The 16040-nt window shown below is 42.0% G+C and overlaps 1 protein-coding gene across 2 annotated transcripts in view; it reads left to right on the top strand.

The window, feature by feature from the left end:
* The window catches only part of CRB1 (crumbs cell polarity complex component 1), a 95956-nt gene extending 86813 nt beyond the window's left edge, over positions 1–9143 (top strand). Inside the window, exon 12 of one of the 2 annotated variants that reach the window (XM_033067160.2) lies at positions 7805–9143. In XM_033067160.2, coding sequence (XP_032923051.1) covers positions 7805–8020 — 216 coding nt within the window. In that variant the 3' untranslated portion in view covers positions 8021–9143. Of the gene's footprint in view, positions 1–7261; positions 7537–7804 lie in introns of those variants that run through there. The other variant, XM_033067161.2, reaches the window with a different exon arrangement.
* The last annotated feature ends 6897 nt before the right edge of the window (positions 9144–16040 follow it).

The raw sequence follows: 16040 nt of genomic DNA, 5'->3' as shown, positions 1-16040 counted from the left end.
AGGAGCCTTCTCAAAGCCCAGAGCTTAATGAGAGCTGCCCTCCCAAACTGCAACCCAATTCACTTTCTGTGCAACCAACACTCTGCGCCTAAAAGGCATTCAACAATCTGTGAGATATTGATCCAGCAAAACATCTGATGCAGATTTTAAGGGGCTGATTATGTACTTCTGGCTGTTTTGGGTCCATGGCTGAGCTCATGCATGATGGGGTGGCCAAAACCAGAACTCTTGTTCTTTCTGCCTTAAACAGACCATCTCAGATGTACTAAAATCCTCTGAACTGTTTGCATTAAACAGTTAATATAAACCAAATATCAATATCACAAGTAATTAAAGAAATTATAATTGCTGTAGGTAGCCTGTTCTCCAAAGGTTAATTCCTAAAGTGAGCCCTTTGAGCTGGAAAAGCTTCTTGTCCAAAAGGCCAGTGCTGCCAACAGAAAGCCACCTAAGCCACATATTGCCACATATTGTGCCAGCACTGAGGAGGGGGCAGACTGCTCTGATTTAAACAGAAAACTGTTTAAAGTGACCTGGGAATGGTCCTGCAGCCCAGTGTGGGGAGGAGCCTGAGTGATCAAGACTAACGTGAGCAACACCCTTGTTTCACTGAAGTCTGCTTTACAACAATTTAGTTGCAACGCTTCAGAGAGCTCAGTCTCCAATCTCCAATTTCTTGCTCCTCTATAATTAGAACAAACTTCCTCATTAACTTCTGTAGTGTCACAACAGTGCAACTTCACGTGCCAGGAGGGAGGCTGTCAGAATTTCTTAATGAGGTGCTTTCTCTGCAAGCTCAGCTAAATCCTACACTTCAATCATCTTCTTCATTTTCTCACAGACTGCCACAGATATCATTCTTCCTTCATAGTAAAGATTGCATTTTTCTGATCTATAACTGGTCAAGCCAGATGACCAATTTATCATTATAGCTGCTAACATGAATTCTGTCTATGCTTTTTCCTTGATTTCAAGAACTTTCAGAAAATCAAAAGTTGACATTTTCCAGGAAGGAATCAATTAAAACTATCAGGTGTCAACTAAGACAAGCTATTCGAACACCATTATATTAAAAACATATACTATAAAGAGGTTGTAGTGAACATAATTTCTTAAGAGAGAGTTCAAGAAAATATTCAGACAATATCACCACAACAAAAAAAAAAAAGAAATCTAAAAGATTACCTAGAATCTTTCCTTTTCAGGATAAACTGCCTAAATACTGTTGATATTGTGCACACATCAGAATTACTCACCTAAGTTTTTTCTTCAGCAGTGTCCACAGGACTCACAGTCTCATTCAGGCTCTCCAGGCAATGGCACTGCATTTCCCTGCAGCTATCAGGAAAATAACTCAGAGGCTGATAGCAGAAACAGCAACAGCAAAGCTGGAAATTCAAGATGATTTAGAGCTCTTGATGTCATTCAGAGATATTTTCAGAGGGCTACAGAGGGAGGTGAGGGACAACAGGACAGTCTCCTCCCAGGGAACATGGGGTCAGCAGGAGAAGTTCCTAAGATGTGGAGGAAACAGCAGTGATGCTACCTTGGGGTGCTGCCTTGCACAGAGAAGGTGGCAGAGCCAATCTGTGGCACCGACAGGAGCTCTGGGCTGGCTGACTGCAGGGGCAAGCAGCCTCACCTTCGGGCCACTGAGATCTTCCTCAGGTGTTCAAGGCTCCACAGCTGAATCTGGTCCTACAAACAGTCCTTTTTCTTACTCACAAAACAAGCAAAACTAGAGAAAAGCCCTGCAGCATCTTCCTATGTCTGTTTTAAACTCTTGCCTTCTGCTTCTCCATCTGAGAGAATTCAAACACTTTTCTTACCTGATAATCCTGAAACCTGTTAGGCATCAGGTTTACAGTACAGCAAATACTGCACCTTTCAGGAATCACTTTAGGGGACAAGAGGAATGTCTAGACAATGTGACTGCCATTTTAGAACCCCACAACATGAACTGAAGAGTTCTGAGGTGTGCAGAAGGAGGAGGAGTTGGTGATCTCACTGATGGTAAACAGTGGAAAATCAGCCAAAGTGCACTAAGTGCTGTTTCCTTTGTTGCCACAGGTACAAAAGCAACAAGGACTAAATTATTCAAGGACCTGAAAAATAAATGTGCATAGACACACTCAAAGATCAGTGCCCACATGGACAACAGCATGAAGCAGAAAACCAAGATATACCATTAAAGGATAAAGCAGTTAAACAGAACAGAAAATAGGTGATGTTTATAAAATCTTTAAAATAGTTTGCCTCTTCCAAGCCTTCTGCCAAGTGTTTGGCTTGACATTAATCTGTGCTCCTTAAATGAGTCTCAAACAGATTATTATTATTATTATTACAACTACCACCACCACCACTACTACTATTTGAACTCAGCCCAACAGCTCATGGCACATGGTGGTGGTCTTTAGCACAAACAGAGCAGCAACATTTTGCAGGTGATTTGAGGGAAAGCGATAGGTCACAGTTTGCTAAGGTGAAAAAAGAAAATAACTGAAAAAGGGACTTCAGGTGCCACTCATTAATGTACTTCTATTAAAACAAAGTCAATCTGTAGATTAATGGCCACTGGATTGCTGTTGACAATAAACTGTAGCCTCAGAGGCTGGGGTTATCAGTGCATCTCATGATAACAGGTTTGTGTGTGCCTGACTGGATTTCTCCTCTAGCTATACAAATTCTTATTTAAATTCAGCCTGTAAGAGAAAAAAGTTCCAATAAGATAGAACCTATAAATCCTCTATGAAATAAACTCAGCATATCTAATAGTCTTTTAATCCAGTCAATGGCTTTTCTTTGGCTGCTCACTATTATCCCCAAATGCCCCCAAACCTTTCAAAGTAATTCTGACATGGATTAAGACTACTCAAGCCAATTGTTAGCACAGCAAATGGTTTGGATTTGGAGGCAGGGGTCAGATGTTCTTACCAGGAATGAACTGATAACCTTGGGAGCAGTGTCAGGACTTAGGATCCAGAGCTTGGCTGGCAGAAGCTCCAGTGCACAGGAGCAGCTGAGAATTCCCAGGCAGCCCCACATGTAGCAGGGAAGGGAAGCCTCTGGGGTTTGGCAGTGCCTGTGTTGTAAAGCCAGCATTGCTGTCTCTGTCTCAGACACATCCGGAACCAGGCCCAGCACAGAGCAGGCAGCTCCTCCAGAGCAGGTCCCACCTCCCACAGCCACCCCTAGAGAACACATCCCATGCACAGCAGCACCCCAAGGACGCACTCCTGCCTCTCTCCCACCTGCTGCCGTTCCTCTGCCAGCTCTCCATCCTCCTCCCTCCTGGTCTGGCTCTGGTACCCGTGGCCACACCGCCCATCCCTGTGGGACACAAGGCAGGATCAGCTCAGCCATGCTGACGGAAAACACAGCAGGAGCAGGCCCTGTGCACTTGGCTGGGCTCCCTCGTGCTGTCCCACTTCCCTTTGGCACTTGTGGAAATGTTCATTACAGCAAATCCCTGCTGTTCCCTCTTATAAAACAACCATTTGGGAGATGGCTTGCTTAAAGATAAGCAAACACACACTGGGTTGATAAATGTCTCTGAGCTCTGACTTCTGAAATGGGCCCTTCTTATTCAAAAAGCAGATCAAGGAACCAAAGCAGAACAATAAATCTGTTTCCATAACCAAATGAAAAACAAAACCCAGAGCTTTAATGAAATGTCACTCTATGCAATGATTTATTTTATGCAATCTAAATATTCTAAATAATTTAAATTTAATAATTGAAATAACCTTAAAAAAATTAATCAATTTCAATGTGAAACCACCAGTGAAAAACCAAAAGCCTTGATTTTAGAAAACGACAAAGCTTTTTTGCCTGCATTTTCTCCTGTCTTTGCAGATGAAACCATCCTCTACATGAAAACTAAATTCAACCATGGTTTTTTCTTTCCTTTTTAAAATTTTTGCCAAAATAAACTTATCTTGCTCCAGCTGACATCCAAAGGTATATAAATAGAACATCTTAAAAAAACAACAGCTAGCCTTCCAATGGTAGCAAACCTCATTTTGTTGGTATCATCTTGCCATCAGCATCCATTACCACCAAGGATGCAGCTTTTACTGGCAGCTCCTCTATATTAGGGGCTCTTAAAACTGTTCTGTGACCAAATACCTTCTAAACAGGCTCATAAAATAATTCAGGTTGGCCTCAGGAGGCCTTTCAGTACAGCCTCAATCTGTAATGAGAATCTCTAAGGTATTGCCCAGACAGTTAATTAACCCTCCTTCACTTACCTTGCATATCTTTAGTTATTCATAAGCAGTGCTGAAGTTATGTTCAGAAATAGCTGTGATCACCATGTGTTATTTACTAGCAAGAATTATTTCTGAGAGATAATCATGATGTAAGGGTGTGGGAGGTGTCTCATAGACTTCCCTAATAACAGAGGTTTTCAGCAAAAAATTTCAGGAACTTGTTTCTCTTCACAAGCTTCCAGATGTCCTGTGGTACTTTTTTTGTGCCAAGACAAAATGAAGTTTTTCTTGCTCTGTCCATTCCCTTCCAGAGCTCTCCTTGTTTGCTTTTGAAGCTCTAAGCCAAAGAACACCTCTTGCTTGGTACCCTGCAACAAAACCACCAAAAATCTGTATATTGCCACCTCCCAAGCACTCAGCTCACAGCCAGGTCTTAACCAGTTAATGTGGGGAAGGGAATTGTGACATTAGAGTGTGCTGGTCTAGTCCCTCAGGATGCCCCAGACCCACAGCCAGGGATCTGAGACACACATGGAGCACTGAGGGGAGCAGCCACACATGTGAGCAGCCCCAGGGCACTTTGAAACACCCCAGAGGTTCACAGCCCAGACCCACCCATGGTGGAAGCACCAGCAAGGACAAGCCTGAAGCACAGATATGGGATCTTCAATTTCAAACTGCATTTTTGGTGACCACTCCCTTCCATTGTGCAAAGTCCACCATGTGGTCAGTGACAGAAAACCTCTTTTTCCCTGTTTCAGCAGCACTAATGTTACTAAAAATGCTGCTCAATGCTTTTATTTTTGGAATCACCAATTACAATTATTTCAGTCTATCATCATCACCAAACACACAGTGAACAGACTCTGAGATGACAGGGGACAGAGCTTTTCAGACTTTTTTTCCAGATCAGCCAGCTGATTTTCCAAATTAATTTAACAATTCAGCCATTAATTACTACAGAAGCAGTTGATTTTGATGGGACCAGACTGCAGAGCCTTCTGGCAACTCTTGTTACCAGTTCAGTGCAACTGCTAAGGGGGTGCCTCATACTGGAAACTGGAAGGGAGCTGGGGGCTGATTAACCAGGGGACAGCACTGGAACATCAGGGCGTTTTGATTAATAGAATCCACCTTAAAAGATGAAGTAAAGGCCTTTTTTTCACATTTAGAAATTAGAAGCAATATAGACATAGAAATAAAGTTAGCTTATGTATCTGATCATGGTAAACCCTCAGCTCTCCAGGTATTAACCAGTGGGGTAACTTTTTTTACATCTTAGCTCAGAGTGGGTAAGGTTTCTCTAAGAACTGACTATTGCAAAATGAAAAAAATCCCTGGTAGGATGATTTTAATTTGAGAATGACATTTAGATGCGTGACTCCATTTTAGCAAGTTACAAGCTTTTTCTTCACCTCAATTCTTTGCAAAAAGTTCTTCTTTAAGAAATCAAATTAATTTGAAAGTTATCATAAATTAAAACAGAGAGACATGCTTGCAACAGGAATGGAAAGAGTATGGACTGGAAAACTGGAGACTGAATTCAGAAATTTCACATACCAGAGGTGAGGCCATACCATCCATTTGCCTGTGGTAGTGAATTTCTCTTGCAAATGGCCTGTTCAACCCTAGGATCAGAGTTAACCTGGACTATCTTAGTCCTTATTTTCCCAGAGCAGGCAATGAAAATAAAAGGGAGCTTCTGAGAACAAAAATTCCATTAAAAATCTTCTGCCTCTGAGACAAGAGGAACAAGGGTCATATAGTCCAACAGAGTACAGAGCAAAACTAGGATCTCAAATATGTCTGTAACACCATCCAAAGATGAAATAACCTTCCCAATCCAATACAATTTAATAGACCAACATGCTTCTTGCCACCTTGTTTTAGAGCAGTAGTCATTTGGTCTGACACCTGCATTATATTATTTTTATTGGGAAAAATGTATTTAAAATCACAGGGACCGTATATTTAGCCATCAAGGACAGAGGAAAATATCCTAGTCGATCATTTATCCCCTGGAGAGAATCCCTGAGCCAAACTTGCTTTTACTACTATAGCAGGACCTTTTACATGAGTGTGGAATTGGAGAGAGGAGGACTGCTCTAATGTTTTCCCTCTGGCATTGTTGCTGTCTGGCAAAGGCAGGAGTGCAGGGGATGCACACAGAGCATCCCCTTCCAGTGCATCCATCGCTGAGTGCAAAATCATCCTCATGCTCTGGACTGGGATTGCCCTTCCTGAGAAATGAGGAGTAAGCAGCTCACTTAAATATCCTGCAACATGGAGCATCTAGCTGGGAAACAGGCTCTGACCTGCTGCTTTCTGTTTCTAAATATTTGGGGATTTGAAAGTTCAGCCTCAAGCGCGCGTTCATCTCGGGCAGTTCAGCTGTCACTTGTAATACAAATCAAAAGATGATGGATGGCAGAATCTGCCCAGAAGTTCAGTTCCTGCTAGGGTCATTCTGTCCATAGTGACCACTTTTCCACATAACCACATCACTTCATTGCTCCCCTCACCATAAGCATTTTTTACACATGAAAGTGCATACATAGATGTGTACAAAATGTTCATCTACCAACCACAAAATTTCTCTGGTCTGAAGCTTTCCAGCTGACAGATTGGTTTATGTGCACTCTGCCTTCTGACATTAGTACATTTCCCACTGCCACATGAAAACTGGAAAAAAAAACCAAAAAAATCACAGCATCCTTACATTCATCCTGTACTGTACTGCTTATGTTTCTGTAGATTAATCTATGAAGGCTGTATGTGGAAGAGCTGCATGAATATTTTAAAACTTACTTGTGGAAATATACTGATTATGCACTCTTGTGCAGCCTCTATAGGCTTATTTCATGCAGACACGCTGGTAGAAAATTTTACGAGTAGGAATGTCTGCAGAAATACTAGATTTTATGATACTGAATGTAAGCAAAAATTTTATATATATATATAAAAATATTCATATAAATTTTAATCCTCCAGCAAGATAAAGAGAAATATAATTCAATATATGTTCAACTTACCTCACACTTATCTTGCAGCAGCAAAGACCAGCAATAGCATGCTCACAAGCAAACTAGGAATAATGAATTTTTATTGAAGTGATTAAATAATTGCTGAATTGCTACTGCAGCCCACAGAGATATTAACTTGCAGGTTATTTTCAAGGTAAGGAAGCTGTCAAAAGAAATGGTTCCTTGCATGAAACCCATCTGCCTTGAACTCTAAGCATCCAGTCATGTTCTGAGGAGTCCAAAGAACAAACTGGAGGGGTTAATGTAGTTCCCTTCAATAAATGGTGCTTCGGCAGTAACTCACCCATGGAGAGCCCCGTTCAGAGAATGGTTTCTGTTTTCCTCCTGTGGTGGCCCCAGTGTATCTCAGTCTGCTCCTGGCAGCAATTTCATTGCAGTTATTTCATTGCAGTTATTTGCACCCTTGCATCTATTCCATTGCATTATTTCCACCCCTGCAGCCATTTCATTGCAGCAATTACATTGCAGTTATTTCCATTCTTGCAGCAATTTCATTGCAGTTATTTCCAGCCCTGCAGCCATTTCACTGCATTGTTTCCACCCTTGCAGCTGGCAGCTGACCTGCTCTCCAGCGTGTTCACGGCCATCGGCTCGGTGACGCTGGCCCTGCTGCTGGTGCTGTCCGTGGCCATGGTGGCCTCTGCTGTCACTGCCAACAAAAGGGCCACGCAGGGCACCTACAGCCCCAGCCACCAGGAGAAGGAAGGCTCCAGGGTGGAGATGTGGAACATGGTGCAGCCACCACCCATGGAAAGGCTGATCTAGAAGAGAACAAAGCCACTCCTCCATGCTCGGACACGGCTGAAAGGGGACGCTGTACATACGTTAGATATATTCATTTTTGTTCTGATAAACACTGCAATGAGTTTTTTCACTGCTTTCCTTTGAAGTTCAATGGTGAGCCAATGACATTTATCATTGCTTTGGACCAGCCCATCCAAGGACAATTTTTATTTGCACTGGAAATTCCAGCCTTGATAATCAGCAGTAGCATTATGCACAGTAATGGCTCCTGGGATAAATGTAACTCCTGTCCTGGACACCACATGGACAACAGCTCCTGCTTGGAACTCCCCTTGGGCTGCCTAGCAGTCACTGCTCCAGAAGATGATGCAGACAAATCAACTAAGCCTGTACAGTAAAGACATTGTAATTCTGTTATCAAAGGGTTTGGTACTAGAGCTGTGTCTCAGTGTATCTTCTTTCATCTGTTAATCAGGGATTAAAAGGAAGCTGTGTGAAAATTCTCCGAAATAAATGCTTCAAATTTGTTTTTCTTCCTTCCAGTTCTTTAATTTTACTTCCTGCCCCTCCACCTTCTACTAAAATTAAAGTGAAATGAATTTCAGTTCCCACAAAAGCACATATTTCTCTTAGGATAAAAGACCATGGCATAAAATAACCAGTGGGCACAACCTGGCCTGTTAGGAGACATGAAATCTAAAAATCCTAAACAAATTGTGTGCCTCCACACTACTGCCTTTTTCCTAGTACAATATTACTCCATGGTCCCTTTTAGAAAATTATTCTTTCTTACATTGCAAACATACGTCGGCTGCCAAAAAGCAAGCTCAGAAACTGATCCTAAGGATCATGGAAAATACCAGGAAAGAGGCAGAAGTGGCCTACAGGTAGAACATTGGCTTGAAAATAATTAGGACAAACTTGGTGTTTCTCCTGGAGCTCAGACTTCTCATAAGATCATGGGCAAATAATTTTTTATGCCTCAATTTTCCTCTTTTAAAACAGGGATAATCCTATTTAACTACCTCATAAACCTCAGCAGCAAAAGGGCTGCTTTGTCAGAAAAGAAACAAAAGCATGAAATTAATGGAGGAGCTTGGAAGAAATCTTGTAATGAAACAGAATTACATAGATGTAATAAAAATCACATTGACACGTAATGCAATGAAACGAACATTTGACTCAAAGAAATCTTGTAATGAAATGGACATTTCAAAATGTAAGTTAACAGTTGGACTCAATGATCTTAAAGGTATTTTCCAGCCTTAACAATTGCATGGTTCTATGTGCCAAAAATGCTCCCAGGTCAAAGGGGTTTTTGGAATACAGAGGCAAAATTTAACTGTAACTCATGCAGTCAATTTTCAGATGTAGTCAAGTAATTAAATCACAAATATTGCTCCCACACAAAGTGAACCCATGATAAGGAGGCAACAGAGTGGAAAGTCCATGAAGGCATTTCCTTCTGCACTTCAGCTTACATGTGCCCACCGTGGTGAAACATCCCAGACACAACAACAACAACCCCCAGATGATTATTCCAGGAGTTGCATAACACAGGATGCACACTCAGTATCTGAGAGTTTAACTCATCTTTTCAATTAAAGATCAATTCATAATTCATTTTGGGTGGCCCCTTAAGGGATGACTGAAGATCAATGCCACTCACACTTATTTTTGTATTAGATGATTAGCAGTAACAATGATAGTAAGCTCATTCAGAACTTTTTGCAGTCCTCATCAATATCTTTCAAAACAAGGCACTAAAGAAAATGCGAGTGGATGGTTGGATTCAAGTTGAATTAGAAGAGCAGAATGTAGTCACAGCAAAAATGCATGACAGATTTTATTCCAGCCAAATTTACAGCTTTACTACTGAAGCCTATTATTTTGAATGCAAACACTGTTGTACAGCTGCAGTCTAAATTCAGAGAGTTCAAAAGACAACTGAGGAAAGAGTAGAAAAATAAGTTACTAAAATTATAAGAGAGAGCAGAAACTATTTTCTCTGGATCTTTTCAAATCATGGCTTTATGTGATTACAGATGCAGTAGCCTTTAATTGAAACTTGATTTAGCCCAGCTATTGCCCCATGAGACACTGCTGAGGCATAATAAAGCACACTGTAAAGTTTGTTAGGTGTGATCATTTCTAGGAAGATACATAAACGAGGGAGGGGGGAAAGGAAGCAATTGACTCAGAGTGCCCAGTTTGGGGCAGAAGACACCAAGCAAATGAAACAGCAGAGAACAACAGCATGTGAAGATGAGAGAGCACAAGTGAAGGAGAGGTTCTTTGTGTGGGTTCTTACATGTGGGTTTTGCCTCACTCACAAAAAAGCTGTGAGAGACCCAAAGACAAACCATGCCAAGAAAGTGGCCAAGTGGGCAAAGGCGTGGGAGGCTGTGATACCAAGGGGGCAAGCAGGAAGTGTGTGAGGAGGAGAAAATCTAGGGGACAGCAAGCTCTGAACACCAGGGCAAATCTGGAAGAATGAATTAGGCACAAGCAGCAGAAGCAGCACTGGAATAACCAAGTGGGGGCACAGAAGATGCGTCCACACACCTGCTTCATGCTCTTGGTTTTCTGGTCAATGAGCTCAACTGAGAGAACTGATAGACATCTCAGGGAACAGCAGAGATGGAGAAAGAAAAAGAGAAATTAGCTCATATCAGCAATAGCAGTAGAATGGTTGTAATAAAGGTCTAACTTTGAAGTCTGTCCTTATTTGAGCAGGAGGTTGAATTAGATGACATCAGCAGGTCCCTTCCAGGCTTAATTATCACCTTATCCAAAGAAAAAGGACAAAAGGGAGAAAGCAGCTGAAGACAGAGGCAGTTTGCAAGGAGAACTAGCTTGAAGGAAAGCACAAGAACAAGAATAAGGAAGTAGCTGAAGAGTTCATCTGCTCTTCTCCGTGGTTTGACTTTCTGGATGAAATTTGGGAGACAGTTAAAAAACAATCTGTAGAGATGTAATAAAATATTCCAGAAAGTGTTGCCACAGAGAGAATCTTTAGGGCTGAGCAAGATACCCAGGAGCATGTACAGAGGAAGGAAGAGGCAGAAAAGATGAAAGCCTGAAGACTTTTCATACAGACCAAAGAGAGTTCAGGAGGAATATGCTCCTAGAGAATTAAAAAGACACTCATAAAAGCACAACAAAGAGAAAAATCTCACAGTGAAATACGAGTGTGGTTTGTAGAAAGTAAGTCAAGGAGACAGAAGGCAGGGGAAAAACCTTTAAACTAAGATTAGAGTAAGTTGTGATTGCTGTCAGCCTCGGTGAAGAGGAAGTGATAAAAGTAAGAGTGGTGGAAATTCACAGAAAAATGAGGGAAGAAAGGGAAATGAAAGTACATGGCACTTGAGGGAGGTGGAGGCAAAAGCTGGATCGCAGCAAGGGTGAAGCTGGACTTTCACAGCAGTGAGGCCAAAGGAAGCACTGGGAGGATGATGGTGAGTCAGGAACGAGAATTACCCACTGAAACAGATCTGTGCAGGGTAACTCACAGGGAGCATGTTTTACTTCAAATAGCCATTAAAATGTGAAATATTCCAAACTCTGTGATCTTACAAGCAACAAACAAAAGAAGGCCCAGAAGGCAACAAATGTCATTTCCAAAGACACTTCTTAAAAATCTGAATTAACAAAGCAACACCCAAAGGCAGCAGGGAGGTAGATGCTGCAGCTAGAAATGCTCAGTGGTAGCCTGGAGAAGCACAAAAGTCCCAAAGCTGTCGCTCCATGCACATACTACAGCAACCATAATATGGATGGTTAGGAAGACTGACCCTTCTGGGGCATGTCTCAACCAGGAAACCACAAAACGAAAGAGAATACATTTTAAAGTGTCTAGTAACATCCCTGATGAAATTTAACCCACAGATTAAGATAGCAGATGCCAAGGTGTTTCCTGCTTCTCAGCCCAGGGGTTTAATAGAATGTACAGAGGCACAAACATTCAGGGATGAGCAATAGCATCTAGGAGCCGTGGAGAGCACGTGTTCTGCTATAAGGAAAAAATACTGAAATTGGTTTCTAGTTCCCAAAAAAGCTCTGGTAACATCTATTACTGTGGCAAGATCTCCACATAAAAGTCTTAAAATATTTCAAAATTCCACTTGTTTAATCTCTCTCAATATTTCACTTAAAAGTTTGAAGTATAATATATATTCATGAACCCTTGCACCTATCCATTAAAGAAAAAAAAAAAAACCAAAACCAAGTCAATATACTCCCAAGCCTTACCTATTTAACCTTCTCTTCATATCTAATAGCTGTCTACACAGAAAGAGAGGTTAGAACACACTGTCTGTTCTGCACCAAATCCCTCCAAAGATAATCAGAGGCAGGGGAAGGGTGAAGCAACTTACCCCTTTTCCTGGTCCATTCCCTTTTCCTTGGAAAAAGGTGCCATCCAATCTGTGAAACAGTGAGCATTACCTTGCATTATGTGCCTTCTCTGCTTTATGTAAAATTAACTGTTCCTTCTCTATATGTACATAATATGTTCATAGTTTAGGTGCTGTATTCATATTACTGTTCTGCTCTGTACAGGATCAAAATGACCAATAAATAAGGATTATATCAAAGCCTGTATTACTTTGGCTTCATGGGATTCTTTCATCATGCAGTTACAAAGGAAATCATTGCTAGATCAGAACTGTATTTACAGTTTAAGTCAGGTTTGCCATTAGAAATCAAGTGATCAAGAAACATTTTCCATGCTTGGGAATGAGATGAACAGTGGGGGCTGTTAGCCTCAGCACTGCAGTGTGCACCATCCTCTGCTGCAGCCACACCAACCCACTGCCCTGGACCATCCAAAGGATGTGTTTGTGCCAGGTCCCAAGGGGGCACAAATCAATGCAGCCATACAGATGCTAATTTATACAGGTTGAGAAGCACATGCTCTGTTTTTGAAATTACTGCTGTCTTTGCAGCACTGTGAATGAGTACAGGCAGAAAAGTGGCAGAGCTGTAAGGATTTTCTTCACATAATACAAGTCCCATTTTTTGCTCTCTTCAAAAGCCTTTCTGTTACTTTTCAATAAAGATCAATGACCTCAGAAGCCAAGAGTCTTTTTGCATCAGCACCCTGACAGGGTGCCCTGGGAGCAGTTCAGCTCCTCCAGGGCAGGACACCTCCAGGTGAGACACAATTCCTTCCCTCTGAGCAGTGCCCAGCCCTGCCCCAATGGCCTGGGAGCAGCTGACCTCCCAAACAGCAGAAACCGAGGAGGCAGCACCTAAAGAAACCACTCCCAGCAGTGAACAGATGCCTTTGAGGCCATGGGCCAACTCTGCCTCTCACTTCTTGTCCCTTCCATAGTCAACTCTTTTTCCCAGCTGAGCCCTGTCCTCTAATCCTCTTGGAAGAGGCATCTGTGCTCACCCCAGCCCTTTAAAGGCCTGTCATGAAGGCTCATTTTGCAAAAATGATGCACCCAGAAGAGAAGGTGAATGTGAACTTTTGTAAGAATTTTTTTTTCTCAGTATGTTGGCATGTAACCAACCAGACTCGAGCAGCAGCATCCTGCAGCACCCAGGGCAGGGCGCTTTGAGCAAATAAATCACAAATAATAATCACAGAATGCTTTGGTGAATCCAAATCCACAGAGGTATTACTCCTATCTCCTCCTTTGATAAGTGTCTCCATGCCACACATTCCCCATGAGGAACTCTGTGCCAGGGGCTATGTTAAGCATCATTAAGTGTTTTTTAAAAAAATGATTGTCCAATCCTTTCGTTTTTCAGACCTCTAAATAAAAGTTTGTATATTCTTCAAAAGCACAAGTTAAAGCAGTAGAATCCAAGAAAGCAAGGAGAATCAAAGGGATTTCTGGATAAGAGTATTTTGCTGCCTAAATCAATAGCAACTCTTAAGCCTGAACATGAGGAACAGCTCCAAAACCATGAAACTCACATTTGCCAATGTTTTAGTAACTGAATGTTGTTAAGACCTTCACTCTCCAAAGACAATTATGATCTGACCTAGTGGGGTTTAAATAGAAAACACTGCTTTTCTGTGTTCTCTGGAAGAAGAACACCACCACCACCATGGATTTGTTTCATCATGCCTTGAGGAAGCACAAAAATTCTTATTCGTTTCAACAAAATAGAATTATCCTTCTACTGAGTACAGCTGAGTGATCTGAAACTTTCAGAGTACATTTCACAGACTTACAGCTGCTCTCCAGCTGCAGCCAGTCATTCTCAGGTGGGGAATCCCCTCCCTTCCCACACCTCCAAAATACACCTTCTGGTCCTGGAGGATGTGAGGAAGCATCTGGCCCATCCAGGTTTCTGGCCACTGATTAGCTAAGCCACAATTTTTTGTCATTGTCTACATCTGGCTAGTGATTATTGTTCCCACAGATGCTAATTAATAATAAACTTTATCTAATTTACAGTATTAAATAAAGCAAATAGTTTATACACTTTTTTAAATGGCCATAATAAATACAGTACTGCAGCAGAAATCTTGTCTCCAGATAAGAGACAGCAAAGTGTTTTTCCCAGCCCCAAATGTCTGCACTATGTTTTATTTAACATAAGCCCCAAGTGTCACTGCAGGACAAACCTTACATGTGTAACGTCACATAACATCAGGAATCACGGATCAGAGGATTTTGGCCAAGTTCCTTTTCCTGTGCTATTCAATCACCTCTCAGCTAAAGAAAACTGACACCTCTGAAAACAATTCAAAAAAAGAGCATCAGATTAGGCATTGCAACTCAATAAAGTTGAGCAGTGAATAGCTGACACCACTAGAATTTTGCCTATTGCAAGATGTCACAGTTGAATGAATGGATGGGGCTTTCATGCCCCACTGAAGCATGCACAGCCTTCAAACTACTGGCATGTGTCAAGATGCTGCAAAACCTAACATTTATAAAAGATACATCTGGTGTGCATTTATTGGGAGCAGAGTGAGGTCTTGTTTAAATTGCACACATGAATTTGATGTGGAGAGCGGGCAGTATCCCAAGCCTCACAGTAAAAGCATGTTTTAACCTAAACTCCTCCATCTATAATGCATGCCATGAGGTGTGAAGACCTCTTGCACAGCGAAAAGCCAGAGCATGAATTATGAATCAAGGCACAGGTGAAGTACTGAAGGCCAGGCAGAGGTCTCAATTCAGTTGTGATTTTTCTGAGTTTACATTCTTTCAAATTATATTTATTGGATAAAAATGTATTGGGAGATTTTATATTGCAACCAATTTGAGCAACTTTCCTGTTTTTTTCACAAATGTTGCTTTTAATTTCCCATTTTATCAGACTATGATTTTTCTTTTCCCCAGAGACATTTGACAAAGCAATTCCTTCCCCAGCAATCCATCTAACATTGTCAGGCACCACGGGGGTGGGCATGTCCAAACCATGGCTTTAAATCATCTTTTTTGATCAGAGAAAAGCCACACAGGCCTTCATCTGGTTCCATGCTCCTCGTGGCACCACTTGAAGCATGCCATTCTCCTCAGCTCAATATTGTGTGTGACCTTTCAGGTTCCACCTGTAGCTCCAGCAAAAGCGCAATTTCCACTGGCACGTACTGTAATAACCAGTGCTGACAAAAATGTGTGTTTCCAATTTAAACCCACTCAGTTTCACTTGGCACCTGCACTAACCCTGCTTGGCAGCAGAGATTCAGCAGGAGCAGCAGCAGGGGAGGAGTGGGAGGGAAGGGCTGTGCAGGGCCACCCTAAGGCAATGTGACCACGTTGGCTGTGGCCCTTGTCACCCGTGCCAGCAGCCCCAGCACTGCTGTGTGTGCAGTGCCCAGGCAGTGAGGGCACGGGGCAGCCTCAGGTTAGAAACTTGTTAGATTTTGTTAGAGCTGCTTTCTGCCCCACAAAATAAACAGCTGAGCATCTCCCACACAGCTGGCACACAGGTAACAGCTGGCACACAGGTAACAGCAGTTCCAGTGCTACCCCCAAGTAACTGCACAGTTGTGAGGCAGATTAGGGAAGTGCAAGCCTTCAGGGAACACCTGAGGAGCGTTTCCACATAGTTTTGCTTGAAGGACAGA

The sequence above is a fragment of the Catharus ustulatus genome, chromosome 9 (genome assembly GCF_009819885.2).
Source record: "Catharus ustulatus isolate bCatUst1 chromosome 9, bCatUst1.pri.v2, whole genome shotgun sequence".
Classification (NCBI taxonomy): Eukaryota; Metazoa; Chordata; class Aves; order Passeriformes; family Turdidae; genus Catharus; species Catharus ustulatus.
The sequence above is the reverse complement of the archived record's forward strand: the minus strand, read 5'-3'. Positions and strand labels throughout refer to the sequence as shown.